This window comes from Oncorhynchus masou, chromosome 10 (assembly GCF_036934945.1).
Source record: "Oncorhynchus masou masou isolate Uvic2021 chromosome 10, UVic_Omas_1.1, whole genome shotgun sequence".
Classification (NCBI taxonomy): domain Eukaryota; kingdom Metazoa; phylum Chordata; class Actinopteri; order Salmoniformes; family Salmonidae; genus Oncorhynchus; species Oncorhynchus masou.
The window spans coordinates 27,882,250-27,900,574 of record NC_088221.1 but is presented as its reverse complement, the minus strand read 5'-3'; the positions used below and the strand labels follow the sequence as shown (position 1 = coordinate 27,900,574).

The 18,325-nt window shown below is 43.3% G+C and overlaps 1 protein-coding gene across 4 annotated transcripts; it reads left to right on the top strand.

Moving 5' to 3' along the window:
* The first annotated feature begins 4,268 nt into the window (after positions 1–4,268).
* LOC135547456 (centromere protein J-like) lies at positions 4,269–16,946 on the top strand. Of its 4 annotated transcripts, none has more exons than XM_064976483.1 (18): positions 4,269–4,533; positions 5,455–5,900; positions 6,041–6,167; positions 6,307–6,504; positions 6,585–6,750; positions 6,883–6,988; positions 7,175–7,867; positions 10,966–11,809; positions 11,924–12,053; positions 12,639–12,804; positions 12,877–13,158; positions 13,290–13,377; positions 15,003–15,148; positions 15,341–15,424; positions 15,592–15,732; positions 15,859–15,943; positions 16,058–16,178; positions 16,365–16,946. In XM_064976483.1, exons 2-18 carry the CDS (start codon positions 5,475–5,477, stop codon positions 16,555–16,557), a joined length of 3,996 nt encoding a protein of 1,331 aa, XP_064832555.1. In that variant the 5' UTR covers positions 4,269–4,533; positions 5,455–5,474; the 3' UTR covers positions 16,558–16,946. The 4 variants fall into 4 exon arrangements, with proteins under 4 accessions (XP_064832555.1, XP_064832556.1, XP_064832554.1 ...); XM_064976484.1 differs by having other exon boundaries at positions 4,270–4,533; positions 5,499–5,900; XM_064976482.1 differs by lacking the exon at positions 4,269–4,533 and adding an exon at positions 4,722–4,931.
* Positions 16,947–18,325: the final 1,379 nt, after the last annotated feature.

Here is an 18,325-nt window from a genome sequence, read left to right as displayed (position 1 = left end):
TTGCCTATCAGAAGCTTCTAAAGCCATGACATAATTTTCTGGAATTTTCCAAGCTGTTTAAAGGCATAGTCAACTTAGTGTATGTAAACTTCTGACCCACTTGAATTGTGACACAGTGAATTATTAGTGAAATAATCTGTCTGTAAACAATTGTTGGAAAAATGACTTGTGTCATGCACAAAGTAACAGACTTGCCAAAACTATAGTTTGTTAACAAGAAATTTGTGGAGTGGTTGAAAAACTCCAAACTAAGTGTATGTAAACTTCCGACTTCAACTGTATTTAGATTTGTTTAACACTTTTTTTAATTACTACATGATTCCATGTGTTATTTCATAGTTTTGATGTCTTCTCTATTATTCTACAATGTAGAAAATAATAAAAATAAAGAGAAATATGAGAAGGTGTGTCCAAAGTTTTGACTGGTACTATATAGTATATACACACTGAACAAAAATATAAACGCAACATGCAACAATTTCAAAGATTTTACTAAATTACAGTTCATAAGGAAATCAATCAATTTAAATAAATGTATTAGGCCCTAATCTATGGATTTCACATGACTGGGAACACAGATATACATCTGTTGGTCACAGATACCTTTGAAAAAAGGTAGGGGCGAGGGCATGAAAACCAGTCAAGTAAGTATCTGGTGTGACCACCATTTGCATCATGCAGTGTGACATTTCCGCATAGAGTCAGATTGTTTATTGTGGAATGTTGTTCCACTCCTCTTCAAGTTGCTGCGAAGTTGCTGGATATTGGTGGGAACTGGAACACGCAGTCATACACCTCAATCCAGAGCATCCCAAACATGCTCCTTGGGTGGCATGTCTGGTGAGTATGCAGGCCATGGAAGAACTGGGACATTTTCAGCTTCCAGGAATTGTGTACAGATCCTTGCAACATGGGGCCGTGCATTATGATGGTAAAATATGAGGTGATGGTCGCGGATCAATGGCACGACAATGGGCCTCAGGATCTCATCACGGTGTCTTTGTGCATTCAAATTGCCATCAATAAAATGCAATTGTGTTCATTGTCTGTAACATATGCCTGCCCATACCATAACCCCACCGCCACCATGGGGCACTCTGTTCACAAGGTTGACATCAGTAAAATGCTTGCTCACACAACACCATACACGTTGTCTGCCATCTGCTCAGTACAGTTGAAATTAGGATTCCTCCGTGAAGAGCGACTTATTCAGCGTGCCAGTGGCCATCGAAGGTGAGCCTTGGCCCACTGAAGTTGCTTACGACGCTGAACTGCAGTCAGGTCAAGACCCTGCTGAGGACAACGATCACGCAGATGATGTTCCCTGAGACGGTTTCTGACAGTATGTGCAGAAATTCTTTGGTTGTACAAACCCACAGTCTCAGACGATCCCGCAGGTGAAGAAGCCGGATGTGGAGGTCCTGGGCTGGTGTGGTTACGCGTGGTCTACGATTGTGAGGCCAGTTAGACGTACTGCCAAATTCTCTAAAACAACATTGGAAAAGAAATGATCATGAAATTTACTAGCAACAGATCTGGTGGACATTCCTGCAGTCAACATGCAAATTGTGCGAACCCTCAAAACTTGTGACATCTGTGGCGTGGTGTAGTGTGACAAAATTGCACATTTTAGAGTGGCCTTTTATTGTCCCCAGCACAAGGTGCACCTGTGTAATGATCATTCTGTTTAATCAGCTTCTTTATATGCCACACCTGTCAGATGGATGGATTATCTTGGCAAAGGAAAAAATGCTCACTATAGGATGTAAAAAAAAAGTGCACAAAATGAGATAAGCTTTTTGTATGTATGGAACATTTCAGCAACATTTTACTTCAGCACATGAAACATGGGACCAACACTTTACATATTGCATTTATATTTTTGTTCCGTATAAATGAGATATTTCTATATTTCATGTCTAAAATCATGTTTTCAGTTTGTCATTATGGGATATTTGTGTGTACTGTAGATGAGTGAGAAAAAAATATATTGAATTCAGGCACACCTGTATTTGGGGGAGTTTCTCCCATTCTTCTTCAACACAACAAAAATATATTGAATTCAGGCAAACCTGTATTTGAGGTAGTTTCACCCATTCTCCTTCAACAGTCAAGAGGTATGAATACTTTCTGAATGAACTGTATATGATTCATAAAATATGGTTACGCTTCATTTGCTCTGATAAACCTACTCTTTGAAATTACTTTGATAGCAGTGAATCCATTGTTGTGGAAATTCTACGCAGGGACACTCAAAGTCAATATTAAATATTAATATGAATCATTATTTTATTATTAGCACGCTGGACTGGTTCCAACCAACTCAATGCACCAAGTGCACATGTCAATCAGGAGCTCTTTCGGGGCAGTCCCGTTAGATTTATTATATACAGACAAGTTATAATTGCATGATTTAGCTTATTCATAATTAATTCATCATTAATGTTTGCTTCATTCATGTGACTGACCATTACTGGCTCTTGCATGTGACTAGTGGCAATTTTAGCATGTAAATCTTGGTGGGGCAACAAAATATGTATGCATGCCAGCAAAGCCACAACACAACACAACACAACACTAAACAATACAGTAATTGCACTATAACGGTGACAAACAGTGCCCACAAACTGTTAGGGCCTACATAAATTTGTCCCAACAGCAGTCCCAACAGCTTACCACTGCTACACCTGGCTATCAGCGGAGCCTTGTCTGGCGGCAAAACAGTACATTCAGCCTCATTTACTGCCTTTAAAAAAACATAGCTGATATGGCTGACTTGCTTAAACAAACACGGTTTCTAATGACAATTGAGATGCACAAACTATAGCATAAGGGGACGACAAGCGAATAAGAGGCCATTCGTAATTTCAATGTACATATTAATAAGCGACCTTGGACGGACGTAGTCAATATAACAATTTGTTTAGCACTTTTGAAATGTATAGGGACACAGACATCAGAACATGGGCCATTCTTACAGTGTTCTCCCTGTACACCAAGTCAGAACCGTAGGATAAATAAAGGGGGCATATAAGCTGACAATGAAAGCTCTTACAATATTCAATGATTACATTTCTCTAAAACAGGTTATAGGCTACATGTCCACCACCAACTCAGAACAGTAGACCAAATTACCAGGGTGAGGCACATGGGCTACTAACATCGTACTACACAACATACACTTCATACCCGCAAAACACCAGTCTTAACGTCAAAAGTGAATAGGCAACTCCGGGATGCTGGCCTTCTAGGCAGTTACAAAGAAAAAGCCATATCTCAGACTGGCCAATAAAAATAGCATATTAAGATGGGCAAAAGAACATAGACACTAGACAGAGGAACTCTGCCTAGAAGTTGCCTCTTCACTGTTGACGCTGAGACTGGTGTTGTGTGGGTACTATTTAATGAGGCTGCCAGTTGAGGACTTGTGAAGACACTAATGTACTTAGTCCCCTTACTCAGTTGTGCACCGGGGCCTCCCACTCCTCTTTCTTTTCTGGTTAGAGCCAGTTTGCACTGTTCTGTGAAGGGAGTAGTACACAGCGTTGTACGAGATCTTCAGTTTCTTCTCAATTTCTTGCATGAAATAGCCTTAATTTATCAGAACAAGAATAGACTGACGAGTTTCAGAAGAAAGGTCTTTGTTTCTGGCCATTTTGAGCCTGTAATCGAACCCACAAATGCTGATGCTCCAGATACTCAAGTCTAAAGGCCAGTTTAATTGCTTCTTTAATCAGAGCAACAGTTGTCAGCTGTGCTAACATAATTGCAAAAGGGTTTTCTAATGATCAATTAGCCTTTTAAAATGATAAACTTGGATTAGGTAACACAATGTGCCATTGGAACAAAGGAGTGATGGTTGCTGATATATTTTCTGATCAATTTGATGTTATTTTAATGGACAAAAAGGTGTTTTTCTTTAAAAAATAAGGACATTTCTAACTGACCCCTAACTTTTGAACGGTAGTGTAGGTACTTAAGGCAGGACCAAATCGGAGAGATAAGTCGGAGCAAGTCCATGTAATGCTTTGTAGGTTTGCAGTAAAACCTTGACATTCTACATATTGAAAATTGGTTACCATGATGACATAATCCTGGGGTTAAAATTTCATCTATGACTTTTTGCAAATCCAATATGTAAAACAGAGTATACAAAATATTATGAACACCTGCTCTTTCCATGACAGACTGGGTGTAGAGGGCGGTTGACATCACTTCAGTGCTCTCGTGGGTGTCCTGGAAAAGATCGGAGGAAAATCTGCTCCAGTTGAGTACACAGTTGCTTTGGGGTCGGGCCGAGGGATCGGAGGAGGCACAGGGCATTGAGATGCTCCTCCAGGGAGAGGGAGATCCCATCCCCCTGCTGCTCTGACTGATCCAGTGTCTTTGAATTAGATACAAAGAGAACGGCAGGTTAAGACAGATACAACTGACCCAGAGTCTGTGGCGCAAAACACACAGAAGGAAGAGCAGCAGGAAAAAAAGAAGCTGAAAACACAATCATCACGGGATGAACGAGTGACGAATTTCCGGGTAAGAGTGGTCCATTTAAAATTAATTCCTTCCTCCCTCGCCCCTTGCCATGCAAGCGTATTCTCGTCAGGCCTCATGGTACGTCATCAGAAGTGTCCACGTAGTTTGAGGGCATAGGGTCTTTTAAGTGTTTGGACCGCTAGTTGGGACTCCCGTACATCCTCCAGAAATGCATTTGAACGTCTTGAAATGCCCTATTGACGAATGGCAATTGTTTGAAAACCACTTCCTGGTCTTGGATTTCAACGCCATGTACTACATTACCCAAAATGCAACTTGGTCTATTTTTCTCCCTCGCGGGCTTTGTTTTGGGATGGCGGTATACTTCGAATCTCCCATTTGTTGTCTTCAAACACTGAAAATACATTGAATACGTAAATTCGTTGTCTGTAAACAAGGTACGTTATGTATGTTAGCTATGTGTCTATCATTATAATATCAAAGCACAACTTTTGTCTTACTCTCCTGCAATGGTAAAACTTTGTTGCAAGATTGCTAGTTTGCAACTAGTTAACGTTAGTTAGCCAAACCAAGGCGTTGTCAATACAGGTAACGTTTGCCTGCTAACGAAGCTGTTTTTGAGTAGTTTAACAATAAACTATATGTCATTATTTGACAATATGTCATATTACTAGCTAGTTACAGGTACCTTACTATTCAGGGATGTACAACTTCTTGCGACTAACGTTACTCTGTAAATTGTCATGATGTGGAAATGCACTGCAAACTACAGTACAGGTATTAAACTGTTGCTAACAACTGTCCTTTTAAACTGTAAATTTCTGTAGGCAAAGCATAACCACACTGTGACGTGGTATAATTAGCTAAATTATGTAACCAGGCACTTGATCTGGCATGCTGAATGGGTCACACTGTTTTACTCTTGACCTGTCTCTAAAATCTGCTCTAATCTCGGATTAGCCTTGTCTGGAGAGCAAGTCATGTCATCTCCAGCTGGGTTGCAGGCTCAGCAGTCCCAAACAAAGTTCCTTGACCAATGGATGACGAGCAGCTCCTGTGCCGGGGTTATCCTGAACCCCTCCCCGGACCTGGCTGAGTCTCTTCGACACAGCTCTGTCTGGAGATCCCGGAATGTGAATGACTCCTTCGCCTCCGAGTTTGTTCCCCTCCCGGTCTCCAGTAGCAGCAGTTGCCTCAGTATCAGTTCTCTCGTCCATGATGCTGAGTCCGGGACAGAATTGAGCAAACAGAATCAGCTACCAGTGGATAGGACGTTGTCTGACAGACAATTTGCTGGACTGCAGACAGTAGCGTCTCAAGGGTTGACATTACCTGGAGAGATGGACAGTATGGAGAAGTTTGTAGATCAGTCTCAGGACCTACCCCTAATGCTCAAACTCGAACGGGTAAGAAACCAGTATTGAATGGCTTCACAAAATATTTGAGATCATGATGACTGTTTGGAATGGCTTGTCACTTCCAGATAGGTAGGCCTACGTCTAATGTTGTAGCGCTGCTTATGGGTACTGTATGTGCTGTGTTACAGCTGAGGCAGTGGCAGCAGCACATGCAGGAGCAGCTGAAAGCCCACCAGCTAGAGGAACTTGTCAGTCTCCAGGAGGAGCAACAAAGGTTACTGGGCATGGTGCATGTGGCTCAGCAGGATGGAGCAGGTACTGAAAAACACACTCCACTCACTGTGTTATTGCCGTGTTATTGCTCAGCAGGCTGTATGGAGCAGGTAGCTCCAGTTATTGAATTTGACACCCCTGATTTAGATAAGACCTGTGTGATTTCTCACAAATTACATAGAGATCTCCAAGTTGACGGGAGCAGACTGGGGAGAGAACACTCTATTGGGGGGCTACCCCCTCTCTCACAGACCCCCAGCAGCCAAGAGTTTCCCTATAGGCCCCCCACAAGGGCCTGCGTCTTCCCAGCTCTGGAGACGGGGGCCTACATTCCGGCAGCCTCCAAGGGGCCAGGAGCAGGAAAAGGACCAAACACTGGGTAGGAAAAGTGCTCCAGTGCTTAAACGCATTTAAAGGGGCTTTGACATGATTGACTTAACCTCTGTTGTACTCAAACAGGGACAGAAGCATGGAGCAATCCACACAAATGTCATCAGCTGAATGGGGATGCTGATGATAGGGGTGGTGATGAGGAAGTCGCATTATCTTCCCATTCTGCTCCCTCCATGACTGAAGACTACAAAGCATACAGAGGAGATGAATGTGAACTAGATTCACAGGAAAGGTACATGTTTCACTTCATATTTGAGATGGAAATGTCTAAACATGATTTATTTCACTATTCTCAGTTAACTGATAGCACAGAATACAAATCATTGATTTGGCCGTGTGCTCCCGTGTCTATGGTCATCTCCAGACCCATTAAACCAGGGATAGGGGGGCAGAAGCAGACGTTTGAGGCGCTCCTGGAGGAACAGCTGAGACTGGAGGAACAGAGACTGAAGACCACCCAGCAGCAGCAGGTCAGAGACCAACCTTATTTTTTGCTACACTACACTAAAAATGGTCTGTAGATCAAATAAAATGGTAGCTCAACCAAATGACAAGTTGAGTTTGATTAAGGTATGGTGGTCTTTGGAGCTGCAGTACCATTCCCTTTGTTTTGTTTTGCATGGAACATTGCTAATGCTAAGCGGTCTCTCCAACAGAGCCCAGAGGCAGCTGAGGGAGCCAGTCCGAGAGCTAATACCAAGAGAGCCTTCCTGAGGCGAGGGGAGGGCCTCTCCAGATTCACCAACCGAAGCAAAGCCCCTATGCCCAACAGAGGGGGACCCCAAAAAGATCCCCAGGCCAAGGTCAGCACCCGTTGGACCTCAGAGCCCACCCAGAAGGTCAGTCAGCGCCCCCCCGTACAGCGCAAGACTGCTGTGCTCAACAAGGAGAACAGACCAAGAGACCCGTACTCACCTCTTCTGGACAGTGTCAGACCAGAGGGCAAGACAGACAAGCTGGCCGCAGTGAGGCCCAGAGTCCTGGGCAGTCATCAGAGACAGAACATTGAGATGACTAACTGTCTAAGGCCAAGGGAGGTGATTAGTAACAAGGTGGGCGGGACTTCTCAACCTGTGAGTAGAACTCCTGCAGCTGTAACTAAACAGTTTGGGATTGAGGAGAGGACTGGAGCACTGCAGAGGAATGGAAGTGGTCCATCGAGACCGGATGGAGCAGCAGAGGGAAAATCAGGTGTTCCGGAGTATTCCTTTGAGCTGTCATTCCAGGAGAAGCTGCAGCATTGGGACTGTGACCGTCAGAAGGAGAGTGTTGAGCTGGGGGAGTTTGAGCTGCTGGAGCAGGCAGCCGAGGAACTCTCCTTCTCCTCCAACTCATCCTTTGTCATGAAGGTTTGTGATGCTTTTTTACCTGTCTTTTTTTATAATGAATTGCATAACATTTTATGTATGTTTCACATGCACTCAGTGGCCAGTTTTAGGTACTGGGCGGACCCCACCTTGCCTACAGAACAGGCTGAATTCTTGGAAACGTTGCTCAATTGGTATCAAGGGACCTAATGTGTGCCAGAAACATCCCCCACACCATTACACCACCAGCCTGTACTGTTGACACTCGAGGTCGACTGATTAATCGGAATGGCTGATTAATTAGGGCCGATTTCAAGTTTTCATAACAATTGGTAATCAGCATTTTTGGACACCGATCATGGCCGATTACATTGCACTCCAAGAGGAGACTGCGTGGCAGGCTGACTACCTGTTATGCGAGTGCAGCAAGGAGCCAAGATAAGGTGCTAGCTAGCATTAAACATGTCTTATAAAAAACAATCAATCTTAACATATTCACTAGTTAACTACACATGGTTGATGATATTACTAGTTTATCTAGCTTGTCCTGCGTTGCATATAATCGATGTGGTGCCTGTTCATTTATCATTGAATCACAGCCTACTATGCCAAACGGGTGATTTAACAAGCACATTCGCGAAAGAAAGCACTGTCGTTGCACGAATGTGTACCTAAACATAAACAAGCCTTTCTTAAAATCAATACACAAGTATATATCTTTAAACCTGCATATTTAGTTAATATTGCCTGCTAAGAATTTCTTTTAACTAGGGAAATTGTGTCACTTCTCTTGAGTTCGTTGCACACAGAGTCAGGGTATATGCAACAGTTTGGGCCACCTGGCTCGTTGCGAACTAATTTGCCAGAATTTTATGTAATTATGACTTAACATTGAAGGTTGTGCAATGTAACAGCAATATTTAGACTTGGATGCCACCTGTTAGATAAAATATGGAACGGTTCCGTATTTCACTGAAAGAATAAACGTTTTCGAAATGATAGTTTCCGGATTTAACCATATTAATGACCTAAGGCTCATATTTGTGTTATTATATTATAATTAAGCCTATGATTTGATAGAGCAGTCTGACTGAGCGGTGGTAGGCAGCAGCAGGCTCGTGAGCGGTGGTAGGCAGCAGCAGGCTCGTAAGCATTCATTCAAACAGCACTTTACTGCGTTTGCCAGCAGCTCTTCACTGTGCTTCAAGCAATGCGCTGTTTATGACTTCAAGCCTATCAACTAGGCTGGCAATACTAAAGTACCTATTAGAACATCCAATAGTCAAAGGTATATGAAATACAAATGGTATAGAGAGAAATAGTCCTAAAATAGCTACAACCTAAAACATCTTACCTGGGAATATTGAAGACTCATGTTAAAAGGAACCACCAGCTTTCATATATTCTCATGTTCTGAGCAAGGAACTTAAACGTTAGCTTTTTTTACATGGCACATATTGCACTTTTATTTCTCCAACACTTTGTTTTTGCATTACTTAAACAAAATTAAACAAATTTCATTATTTATTTGAGACTCAATTGATTTTATTTCTATGTATTAAGTTAAAATAAGTGTTCATTGTTCATTCAGTATTGTTGTAATTGTCATTATTATATATATATATATCTGCCAATTAATCTGTATCGGCTTTTTTTTGGTCCTCCAATAATCGCTATCGGCATTGAAAAATTATAATGGGTCGACCTCTAGTTGACACCAGGCAGGATGGGGCCATGGACTCATGCTGCTTACACCAAATCCTGATTCAGCCATCAGCATGATTCAACGGACCAGGCAATGTTTTCCACTCTTCAATTGTCAAGTGGCCAGATGTTTGTGAGATACTGGAACTGGCACGCCTGGCACCGATGATCATACCACGCTCAAAGTTGCTTATGTCACTCGTTTTACCCATTCTAAAGTTCAATCGAACAGTAACTGAATGCCTCTGCCTGTCAGACTTCTTTATATTATATAGCAAGCCATGTGACTCACTGTCTGTAGGAGCAAACCATTTCTGTGAAACAAGGTAGTGTACCTAAAACTGGCCCAGTGTTTCCTCTGGAAAAAAAATTGTAGGTTGTTGAGGGGAGGGGGGCATTCTACGCCAAAATGAAAGTAAAGGTATGCTAACTGACACCTAAAATATACATTTCCACCTCCAGAATGAGCCCAATAACACATTTGTAAAATTGTGTTGAATTATTTTAGCATATTGGGCCATGTGTGTATATATATGTATATAGCCTATGCATGGTCCTTGTTATCAGGTATGCCATTAGCAAATAACATGTACCTGTAGCTCAACAGATGCCGCAAAGTGCAAATAAATAGGCTGAAGCATGGGGTTGACTATCTGCATTTACCCTATTGGACTAATCATTAACCAGATCCCAAATGTGATCTTTTAACTAATTATTATCCTATTGATGAATTATATGTCCCAAAAAAACATGCCTAAACACAGTGTATATAATGTAGTTTTTATACTTGTTGAGAACTTGCCACCTGGTGTAATATGTCCCCTGCCTGGACTTCTCACAAACTTCATATCACCATTTCTCCCCCTTGTTGCCACTACTCTTGCTCAACTAAAAATATTATCTGTGTCGCCGGTGTTACATTTAGCTCCAGTCTCCCCTATGGACTCACTGCTAATTGCGTAGAGGTAACATGCATAACCATGCCACTGCTAAAAACTCTGGGTTTAAAATGGTTCACCCTCTTTTAGAAAAATGCCAATAAAACCTTTGTTTTCGATTGGAAAAATTGTTGCTGTTTCCCTCCCTATGGCAATTACAAGATGAATGCGCCACGAGATAAATATTTATCTCGCATATAACACACAACAAGCCAACTAGATAAATAGATAATCTGACACCATAAGAATACTTTTCTATAAATTACTTGTTTTGTTTGCAGAGGAAAAGTAAAAAAAAGTGTTTTTTTTAAATTTGAAATATGGACTGTTCGAGCATCTTCAAAGTGCGCCTCAGCAGAAATATTTTTTTTGTGTGGTGTCAACGATATTGCCGTGATGCAGCTCCACAGCAAAATAATTGCAGTGGAAACACTGAACCGGCCACTGAGAGTATTTAGACTACACTGTTGCTTAATACATTTAAATGTAAACCTACAGGTGCTGCAGCTGGACCAGCAACATCCCCTTCAGGGCAGCAGGGGGAGCTGTCCACGACGCCTATCCTCCACGCCCATCAAATCCCCCTCGCTGCCTAAAGGGGTTCACAGCTGGGGCACCAGTAGAAGTGGCCAAGGCACAGGGACCAGCTCATCTGAATCACCAGGAGTATCTGCTGTGAGGGCAAAGAGGGTAATGAGGGAAAACAGCAAAGCCACTGATGAGGAGGAAGAAGATGAAGTGAGCAACGGCAAACATGAGGAAATCTCTGATATCTTGTTCCGCAGCAGCTCTGAATTCGGGGATCGGGAGGAAGTAGCTCGACCGTCATACCAGACTACAGTTTCCAGCAACCTCTGGGAAAACCCGCTCCCTGCATCCAACCCTCCATACGACAAGAGGTCATATCAGGACAGAGAGGGAGGCTCAAGCCAGGCAGAGGAGGGCGGGCAGAGTGACCTTGACGACTCCACCCTTTATGAGGACAGAGAAAATGGGGACCACGAGGGTCTGTTGGTGTTTGATGATGATGACACCTGGAACGACCTGGAGGAGGCTGGCAGCATCGTTGAGGACGACAGCAGAACAAGAGGCACTGCAACAGGAAACCGACACACTTCCACAGCAACAGTGAATGACATTTCACCCTCAGAGAGGACACTGAAGAGAAAGGTGGCTGTGGCCAAAGGGACGGAGCTAGAGAGGATGTCTGTTATCACAGCAGCCAACCAGGAGCCAGCTCCTCCTCCCGCTTCCCAGCTCATGGCCAGGCTGTTCCCCTCGCTAAAGCCCAAAACCCAGGCCCCTTCTCCACCAGAAACTAGAAAGACTGAGGACGAATCAGGTGAGACAGTGCATACACTCTTAACTCAATGGAGTACGTCAACAGCAGGGCTCTGACTTTTTCTCTAAAGTTGGTAGCACCAGCATAAAACTATTTTGTATTGTGTGTGGTCAGGCCAGCAGCAGTCCAGGCAGCTGAGGGAGAGGCTGGTGGAGCTGGAGCTGGAGATTGAACGTTTCAGGACAGAGAATGCTGCCTTGGCCAGACTCAGACAGGAGAACGAAAAGAACCAGGAGAAACTCCGGTAACAAGCATTTAGTCTGAACTGGAATGGGCAGGGTTTCCCTCAATAGACGGATTGCCTGACAACTTCACAAAAACAATGCGCACACATCGCAGAGGCAGAACGCTGTGTGGTTTTATGATTCTGGAAGGTCAGATAGATAGCAACAACGACAAGAGGCAGCCATGTGGGGAATCGTAGGTGGCTTGTTTCACCTCGTTGCATCTTGTTATTGATACAATATCTTGTTTTGAGGTGCTTTGACTCTTTTTGCAAGAACAAATAGCTAGCTAGCTAACCAACTAACAAATGTAACGATGTATTTGAGACTCATTGTGCAAATGTATTTACATTTTCAATTAACATTTGGAGGAAACATTTGGAATGGTGTTTTTTTGCTTGTGCACATAATTACATTATCCGACCGCCAGTAAAAGTAATCCTGTCCAAATAGGGCTTTAGCCAACCTCGTTTCTTTTCTGCGTTTTGTTGCTAAACAACCCACCCATCTATGGTTCTATACAAAGCATTGTTACAAAATTTATATTAAATGGATTCATCTAGGGTATAAAAGTGTCTGACAAACAGATTTGGTCTCTATTCCAGGAAGGAGTGTGCAGAGTTTGAGCAGCGCAAGGCTGAGGAGCTGGCCAAGTTTGAGGAGTTCAAGAGGGAGGAGACCAAGAAGCTGCAGAAGGAACGCAAGGTGTTTGAGAGGCATGCCTCTGCCGCCAGAGCCATACCAGACAAGAGGGAGCGTGACGAGATCCAGGTACGATACACTTTCCCCCTTTATTTTGAAGAGGTCTTATAACCCCCATTAACCCTGCCCTGTCGCCCTCAGGCCATGAAGAAGCAGCTGAGTTTCCTGCAGGAGGAGTTGAAGCGGAGAGAGAGCCGCTGGTCCACCACACATAACCGTCTCCGGCAGCAGATAGACTCCCTGAGCTCAGACAACAGCAACCTGAAAGACGAGGTCCGCACCATGGAGAAACTACGCCTCAGCACCTGGAGGAAGATTGGGACAGACAGCGAAAGAGAGAACGACAGGAGGGAGAGGGGGAGGGAGGGACCCAGGCCGTTGGACAGTTACATTGCCCTTGAAGCCAGGTGCCTCAAATTGGCAGTGAGTTTACAAATTCACTACTACAACTTTCTTGTGATTTTTCCAGTTTGTGTTCTGGCGGTGGTTAAATTCTCTGTCCTGTGCCGGACTCAGGATCTCAACCCTAACGCAGTGTGTATTTGTTTGTTCAGAGTCCTCCTGACACGGTGAGGAACAGCCAACCACAGAGCAGCATCTCCTCTAAAGGCAGCCCATCAGGACACAGCCCCACCACTCAAGGTACAAGGAAGGTAGCTGCATTATCAGGGATGCAAACTAGTCACCTTTCTGCAACATTTTGACATTTTGAATCCAAAATAGGTGACATTCCTGTAGGTCCGATGAGAACAGTTTGTGTGTGGGGGGGGGCTTTGGATGACTACTGGCTGTATCCGAAAGAGTGATGCGCGTTTTGAGCAATACTGGCTGTATCCAAGGCTCAGCCAACCTTTCACATAACAGAATGCAGCACGTGACTGTAGAGAGAAAGGACAACCAATTTGCTAGTTACAGCATCAGTGCGCACGCGCTCTGGAAAGAGGCATAGAAAGGCAGTTTGCCAGTTAATTTACAGTAGCGCGTCCCCTGAACATTAACGAAGAGGTAGGTGAGAAGCCTGACCATGGAGACAGGTGAGAAGCCTGACCATGGAGACAGGTGAGAAGCCTGACCATGGAGACAGGTGAGAAGCCTGACCATGGAGCCAACTTAACTGATCAAATAATTGAGTTTGGGGTGAAAATTAGCTGGTTAATAAAGTTAGACAACTAACGTTTGCTAGCTAATGTCACAACATCAGATGAGCAAACATTAGTAACCTAACGTAACCAATTTGCTATAGTGTTAACTGGCAACGTTATACAACTCCCTGCCGTTCCTCAAGTTATAATGCGTCAGTTACTTACTGGCAATCTGTGTGAAATGTTAACTAGCTAACAAACTAACTACTGTGAACTATTTTCCCTCTACAGAACACTAAGTTAATTTTCAGAATGACAGAATTAAGTGAAAATGAGGCATTGATTGTTAAACAGTTAAGTGTAGCTAGAGTTGGGCCTGGTTTAAGCTGGATGCCACTATAGAGGTGAAAGAAATGCCACACACTTCCCTCTTTCAATATAGTGGATAAAAAGGGGTATGCCAGGTGTACTCTCTGCCTGAAAGAGATCAATTATGTCAACAAAGGGTATCATGCTCTGCTGGCACATTGTAGAACAGATGTCCACAGGCAGAAAGTGTACAATGTAATAATGTGCAGTGTAGCCCAAAGATATTGCTTTTGTTGTGTTGAACTTGACAGTAACACTTGTGAGTGAGAGGGGATTAGTACATTTATTTTACTCAGTGAATGTTATTTTTGCACACCTGTAGCCTTACGCTTGATCGATGTCGACTATAGTGTCCACTATAAGAGAGCAAAAATAGAATGCCTGTTTTCATTCTATTTCTACTTAAGTGCAATATTTAGATGTGTGTGTGTGTGGTCACAAGCATTCTATTATAAAGGCTGTCATGGCTAACAGCAATACTAGTGTATTGTTTTTTTCTCAAGACTTGAGTGTCATTTGCAGTAAAGTCTAGGCAACAAATAACATTGGAATGCTTCTCCTTACATTTTTTTTTAGCAGTAAGTTTGGTTCACATTAACCACTATTTTACACACAGGCTGATCATGTAGATCATATTCTTTGTTCAATTAGGTAAAACCTGCATTTCCCGCAAGCAGGGATTTTTTTGCATGTTTCAGTACAACTATATATGAATATGGACTGATCATGAGATTTACTATGGATTCAACAAAGGGAGGTAAATATTTTGTATTTAGTTATAGGTAGAGATATTGTTCTATATTGTCTGTTTAACAGGAGGTATCAGGGGCATCCTGAAGAGGTCAGGCCCTACACCAGCACCCAGCCCCGCTCACAGTTACAGCTCAGAGGATAGACCAGAATCTTTGACCAGGAGCCACCACCCAGCACAGAGCCACGACCCCTCAAACAACCTGTCCCCTGTGAGTTAAATCACTGAAGTCTGATTATTTAATGAAAGCACTGCCATGACATGGCTCAACACTGCTATACACCCATATAATTTACATATTAGAACTCTATTAGTAATTTAATAGGATCTGTGTGTATACACCACCTTTGTTGTTGAGGTATGCTGCGGTGTCTGAATGTAGACTGTCTGGCTTTACACACAGAGAGCTCGAGGTCTGCAGACTGAGACAGAGGTCAAAGAGCAACAAGAGCCAGGTCAAGATGTCCTCACCCACTCTGATGGAAAGGTGAGGGGGGGATGAGAAGGATTGGGAGGAAATTCTGTGAAAATACTTCAGTTTGTCACTCAAAGCTGTTATTGTCTCGCTAATAGATTGTATTTTTGGATTTTTCTAGTGCTTTTCCAGGAGCTCAAAGTGCTTTCCATTGACTCGGGTATGTGTTATTGTCTTAGATGGAGAGGGTTCTGGCCTGTGGAGGGAGACTCATCATCTTTCCCAATGGGACCAGGAAGGAGGTGTCAGCGGACGGACTGACAGTCAAAGTCACCTTCTTCAACGGGGACATCAAGCAGGTCATGGCTGACCAGAGAGTGGTGAGTCATTGACAGTGACCCTTCCCTGGCAACACCTTTCATATTCAGTGGTGTTAATGGGATATTAGACTTGCATGAATCCCAGATATATGTGTAAGTGTCTCAACTAATATAGTCCTCTTACAGATCTACTACTATGCGGATGCCCAGACCACTCACACCACCTATCTTGACGGCATCGAGGTTCTGCAGTTCCCCAACAACCAGACTGGTGAGACTTGATTGCATTTATTTGACAGTAATGTTATTTTACTATTAAATGTAAATTTTCCCCTTCATCACTGTGCTGCTTTAAACGTGTGTAAGTCCTCATTTCTTTCTGCAGAGAAGCATTTCCCTGATGGCCGGAAGGAGATCACATTCCCTGACCAGACAGTCAAGAACCTCTACCCAGATGGGAGGGAGGAGAGTGTCCTCACTGACGGGACCATCATACAAGTTAACTTGTAAGTCCACACAGCTCATGCCTCTGTCTATATATCTATACGTCACCTACATACTCTAGCATGCATTTGATCAGATAAAAGCTCTTGATGAGGAGTGCCCAATCTTTGCCTCTTTCGCGAAGTCAGTGGTTTAAGTTTTTTTTTCTGTCTTGTATCTTTCACCACTGTTGTCATGTTCTCCTCCAGGGATGGCAGTAAGGAGATCCAGTTCAACACAGGCCAGAAGGAGATCCACACAGCAGACTATAAGAGGAGGGAGTACCCAGATGGCACGTTGAAGACAGTCTATACCGATGGCAGACAGGAGACCCGCTACCCCACCGGACGCCTCAGAGTTAAAGACAAGGATGGTAACATTGTCATGGACAACAGGCCCTAGGATTGTTTATGCAATATGAGGTATCGTCATGGGAACTAAAGCTGAAGCACAGTTGAACATTTCTGTTGGGGTGAGAGTTGTTTGACATAGGTTTTTAGTATGTTGAGTTGAATGTAGTGATGAGTGACTTGTAAAAAATGTCTAATCCATATTTATTTTCTTAGTTGATTGTATTTTTTTGGTAAAATAAATGTTTAATCAAATCAGTGAGTACATTCGGGTATTGTTTTTAAGAGTAAAACAGTGAAGCAGTTTAATAACTAAACTAATACTTCTGTACCCTTCATACAGACAGTATTTCAGATGTAAAATATTTAGAAAAGTGGTCTGCCCTTTTTACACATTCTGCTAAAAAAAACTGAACTTTAAATAAAATGTTTCACAAAGTACTTCATCTTTTTGGCAGCATAAATCTCAATGCACAACAAACAGGAAACGCCTGTGATGTGGACACGTTCTTCAGAACTCTGGCGAGGTCAAAGGAGAAAGAAGTGAGATATACTGGATTTCATACGCAGACTACAGAAAGACTTGACATTGTTCAAGCAAACTGCAAACTGAGCAGTGTTCACATATGTTAAACTTTCTTTGAAAAGCACTCCTAAGTGAGTGCCAAACCCACCTTTTGACTTTAGCTGTAGTACCAGCCAGTCCTTTCTCCACCAGAGGCAGGTAGACCAGAGCTGCATCCTCATACAGGAACACAGCCAGCTCAGTGGCCTGAGACAACACCATTATCATGAAAACTACACTTGCTTCATTGAGATGATTGGCTGAGATGGCTAACTGCATCAAGATCTCACAATTACCTAATTGGCTGAATGGTATATGGTGAATAACCACAATACATAGACTTCTGCTGCTGCCATCACCCTGGTTGTACAGAGACCAGTGTTGCCAGGGCATGCAAATAATCCACAACGTGTCATTGTATCCAGCTTGTTATGATTTACACTGATATGACGGTGGTAACTAAGGCAGATCTTGCTCACGGTAACGGATGCGGTGCAGCAGGGTTCATGCTCCACTCTGGCCGGTAGGACAGGCGCTCCTCCTCCAGTTAGAGGCAGGGGTCTGAAGCCCGCCACTCACACCTTGATGGCCTTACAGGGAAATCTATACAGATGGGCCGGGATCTGACGCAGCCTGATGGGGAGATGAGGCAAGATGTTACTTTTGCGTATTTGTTTCGTATGTGAAAACTGACTAAAGATTAAGTGGAAGGAAATAAAGCCACCCTATTCCTTCCTGTAACTCAAACTTTTGCACATCAATGGGATTTACTTATGCTACAATCTCCAGTGAAGATTGGATCCACGGTGAGGTGTGTGTGTGTGTGTGGGCAGTCCACGTGTCTGACTGGGTTGAGACCTGCGAAGCCCAACAGCTTGTCTAATATGCGCGTTTGGGTCACTAATGGCTGTACGATAACCAGTGATGCGTGTAATAATGTCTGTATCCAAGGTCTGGGCCCATCCAATCGTTCATATAACAGAATGCAGCACGAGACTAAAGAGCCAACCATCTTGCTAGTTGCTGCATCAGCGCGTGCTCTGGAAGGAGAGTGGAAAAGCAGTTTTTGATTTGGTGAAGAAGCATACTTGAGCTGGAACTTGAAAAAAAAACAGACATTTGGAAAGTTTGAGGTGAGGGAGCAAGTGTGGTGGAACAAGAATTGTTGTCTGGCTACAGTAGCTGGATCAAATTATCCGTTAGCTGGCCAGAGAAATGTTGAGCAACATTATCGAACTTAGTTTATGGTGTAAAA

Bases quoted from the DNA above. Each gene is read 5' to 3' on its own strand.
- LOC135547456 (XM_064976483.1), top strand. From the start codon at position 5,475: ATGTCATCTCCAGCTGGGTTGCAGGCTCAGCAGTCCCAAACAAAGTTC. The intron at 6,168-6,306 runs GTACTGAAAAAC...CAAATTACATAG, and splicing joins GGCTCAGCAGGATGGAGCAG to AGATCTCCAAGTTGACGGGA. The intron at 15,425-15,591 runs GTGAGGGGGGGA...TTATTGTCTTAG, and splicing joins TCACCCACTCTGATGGAAAG to ATGGAGAGGGTTCTGGCCTG.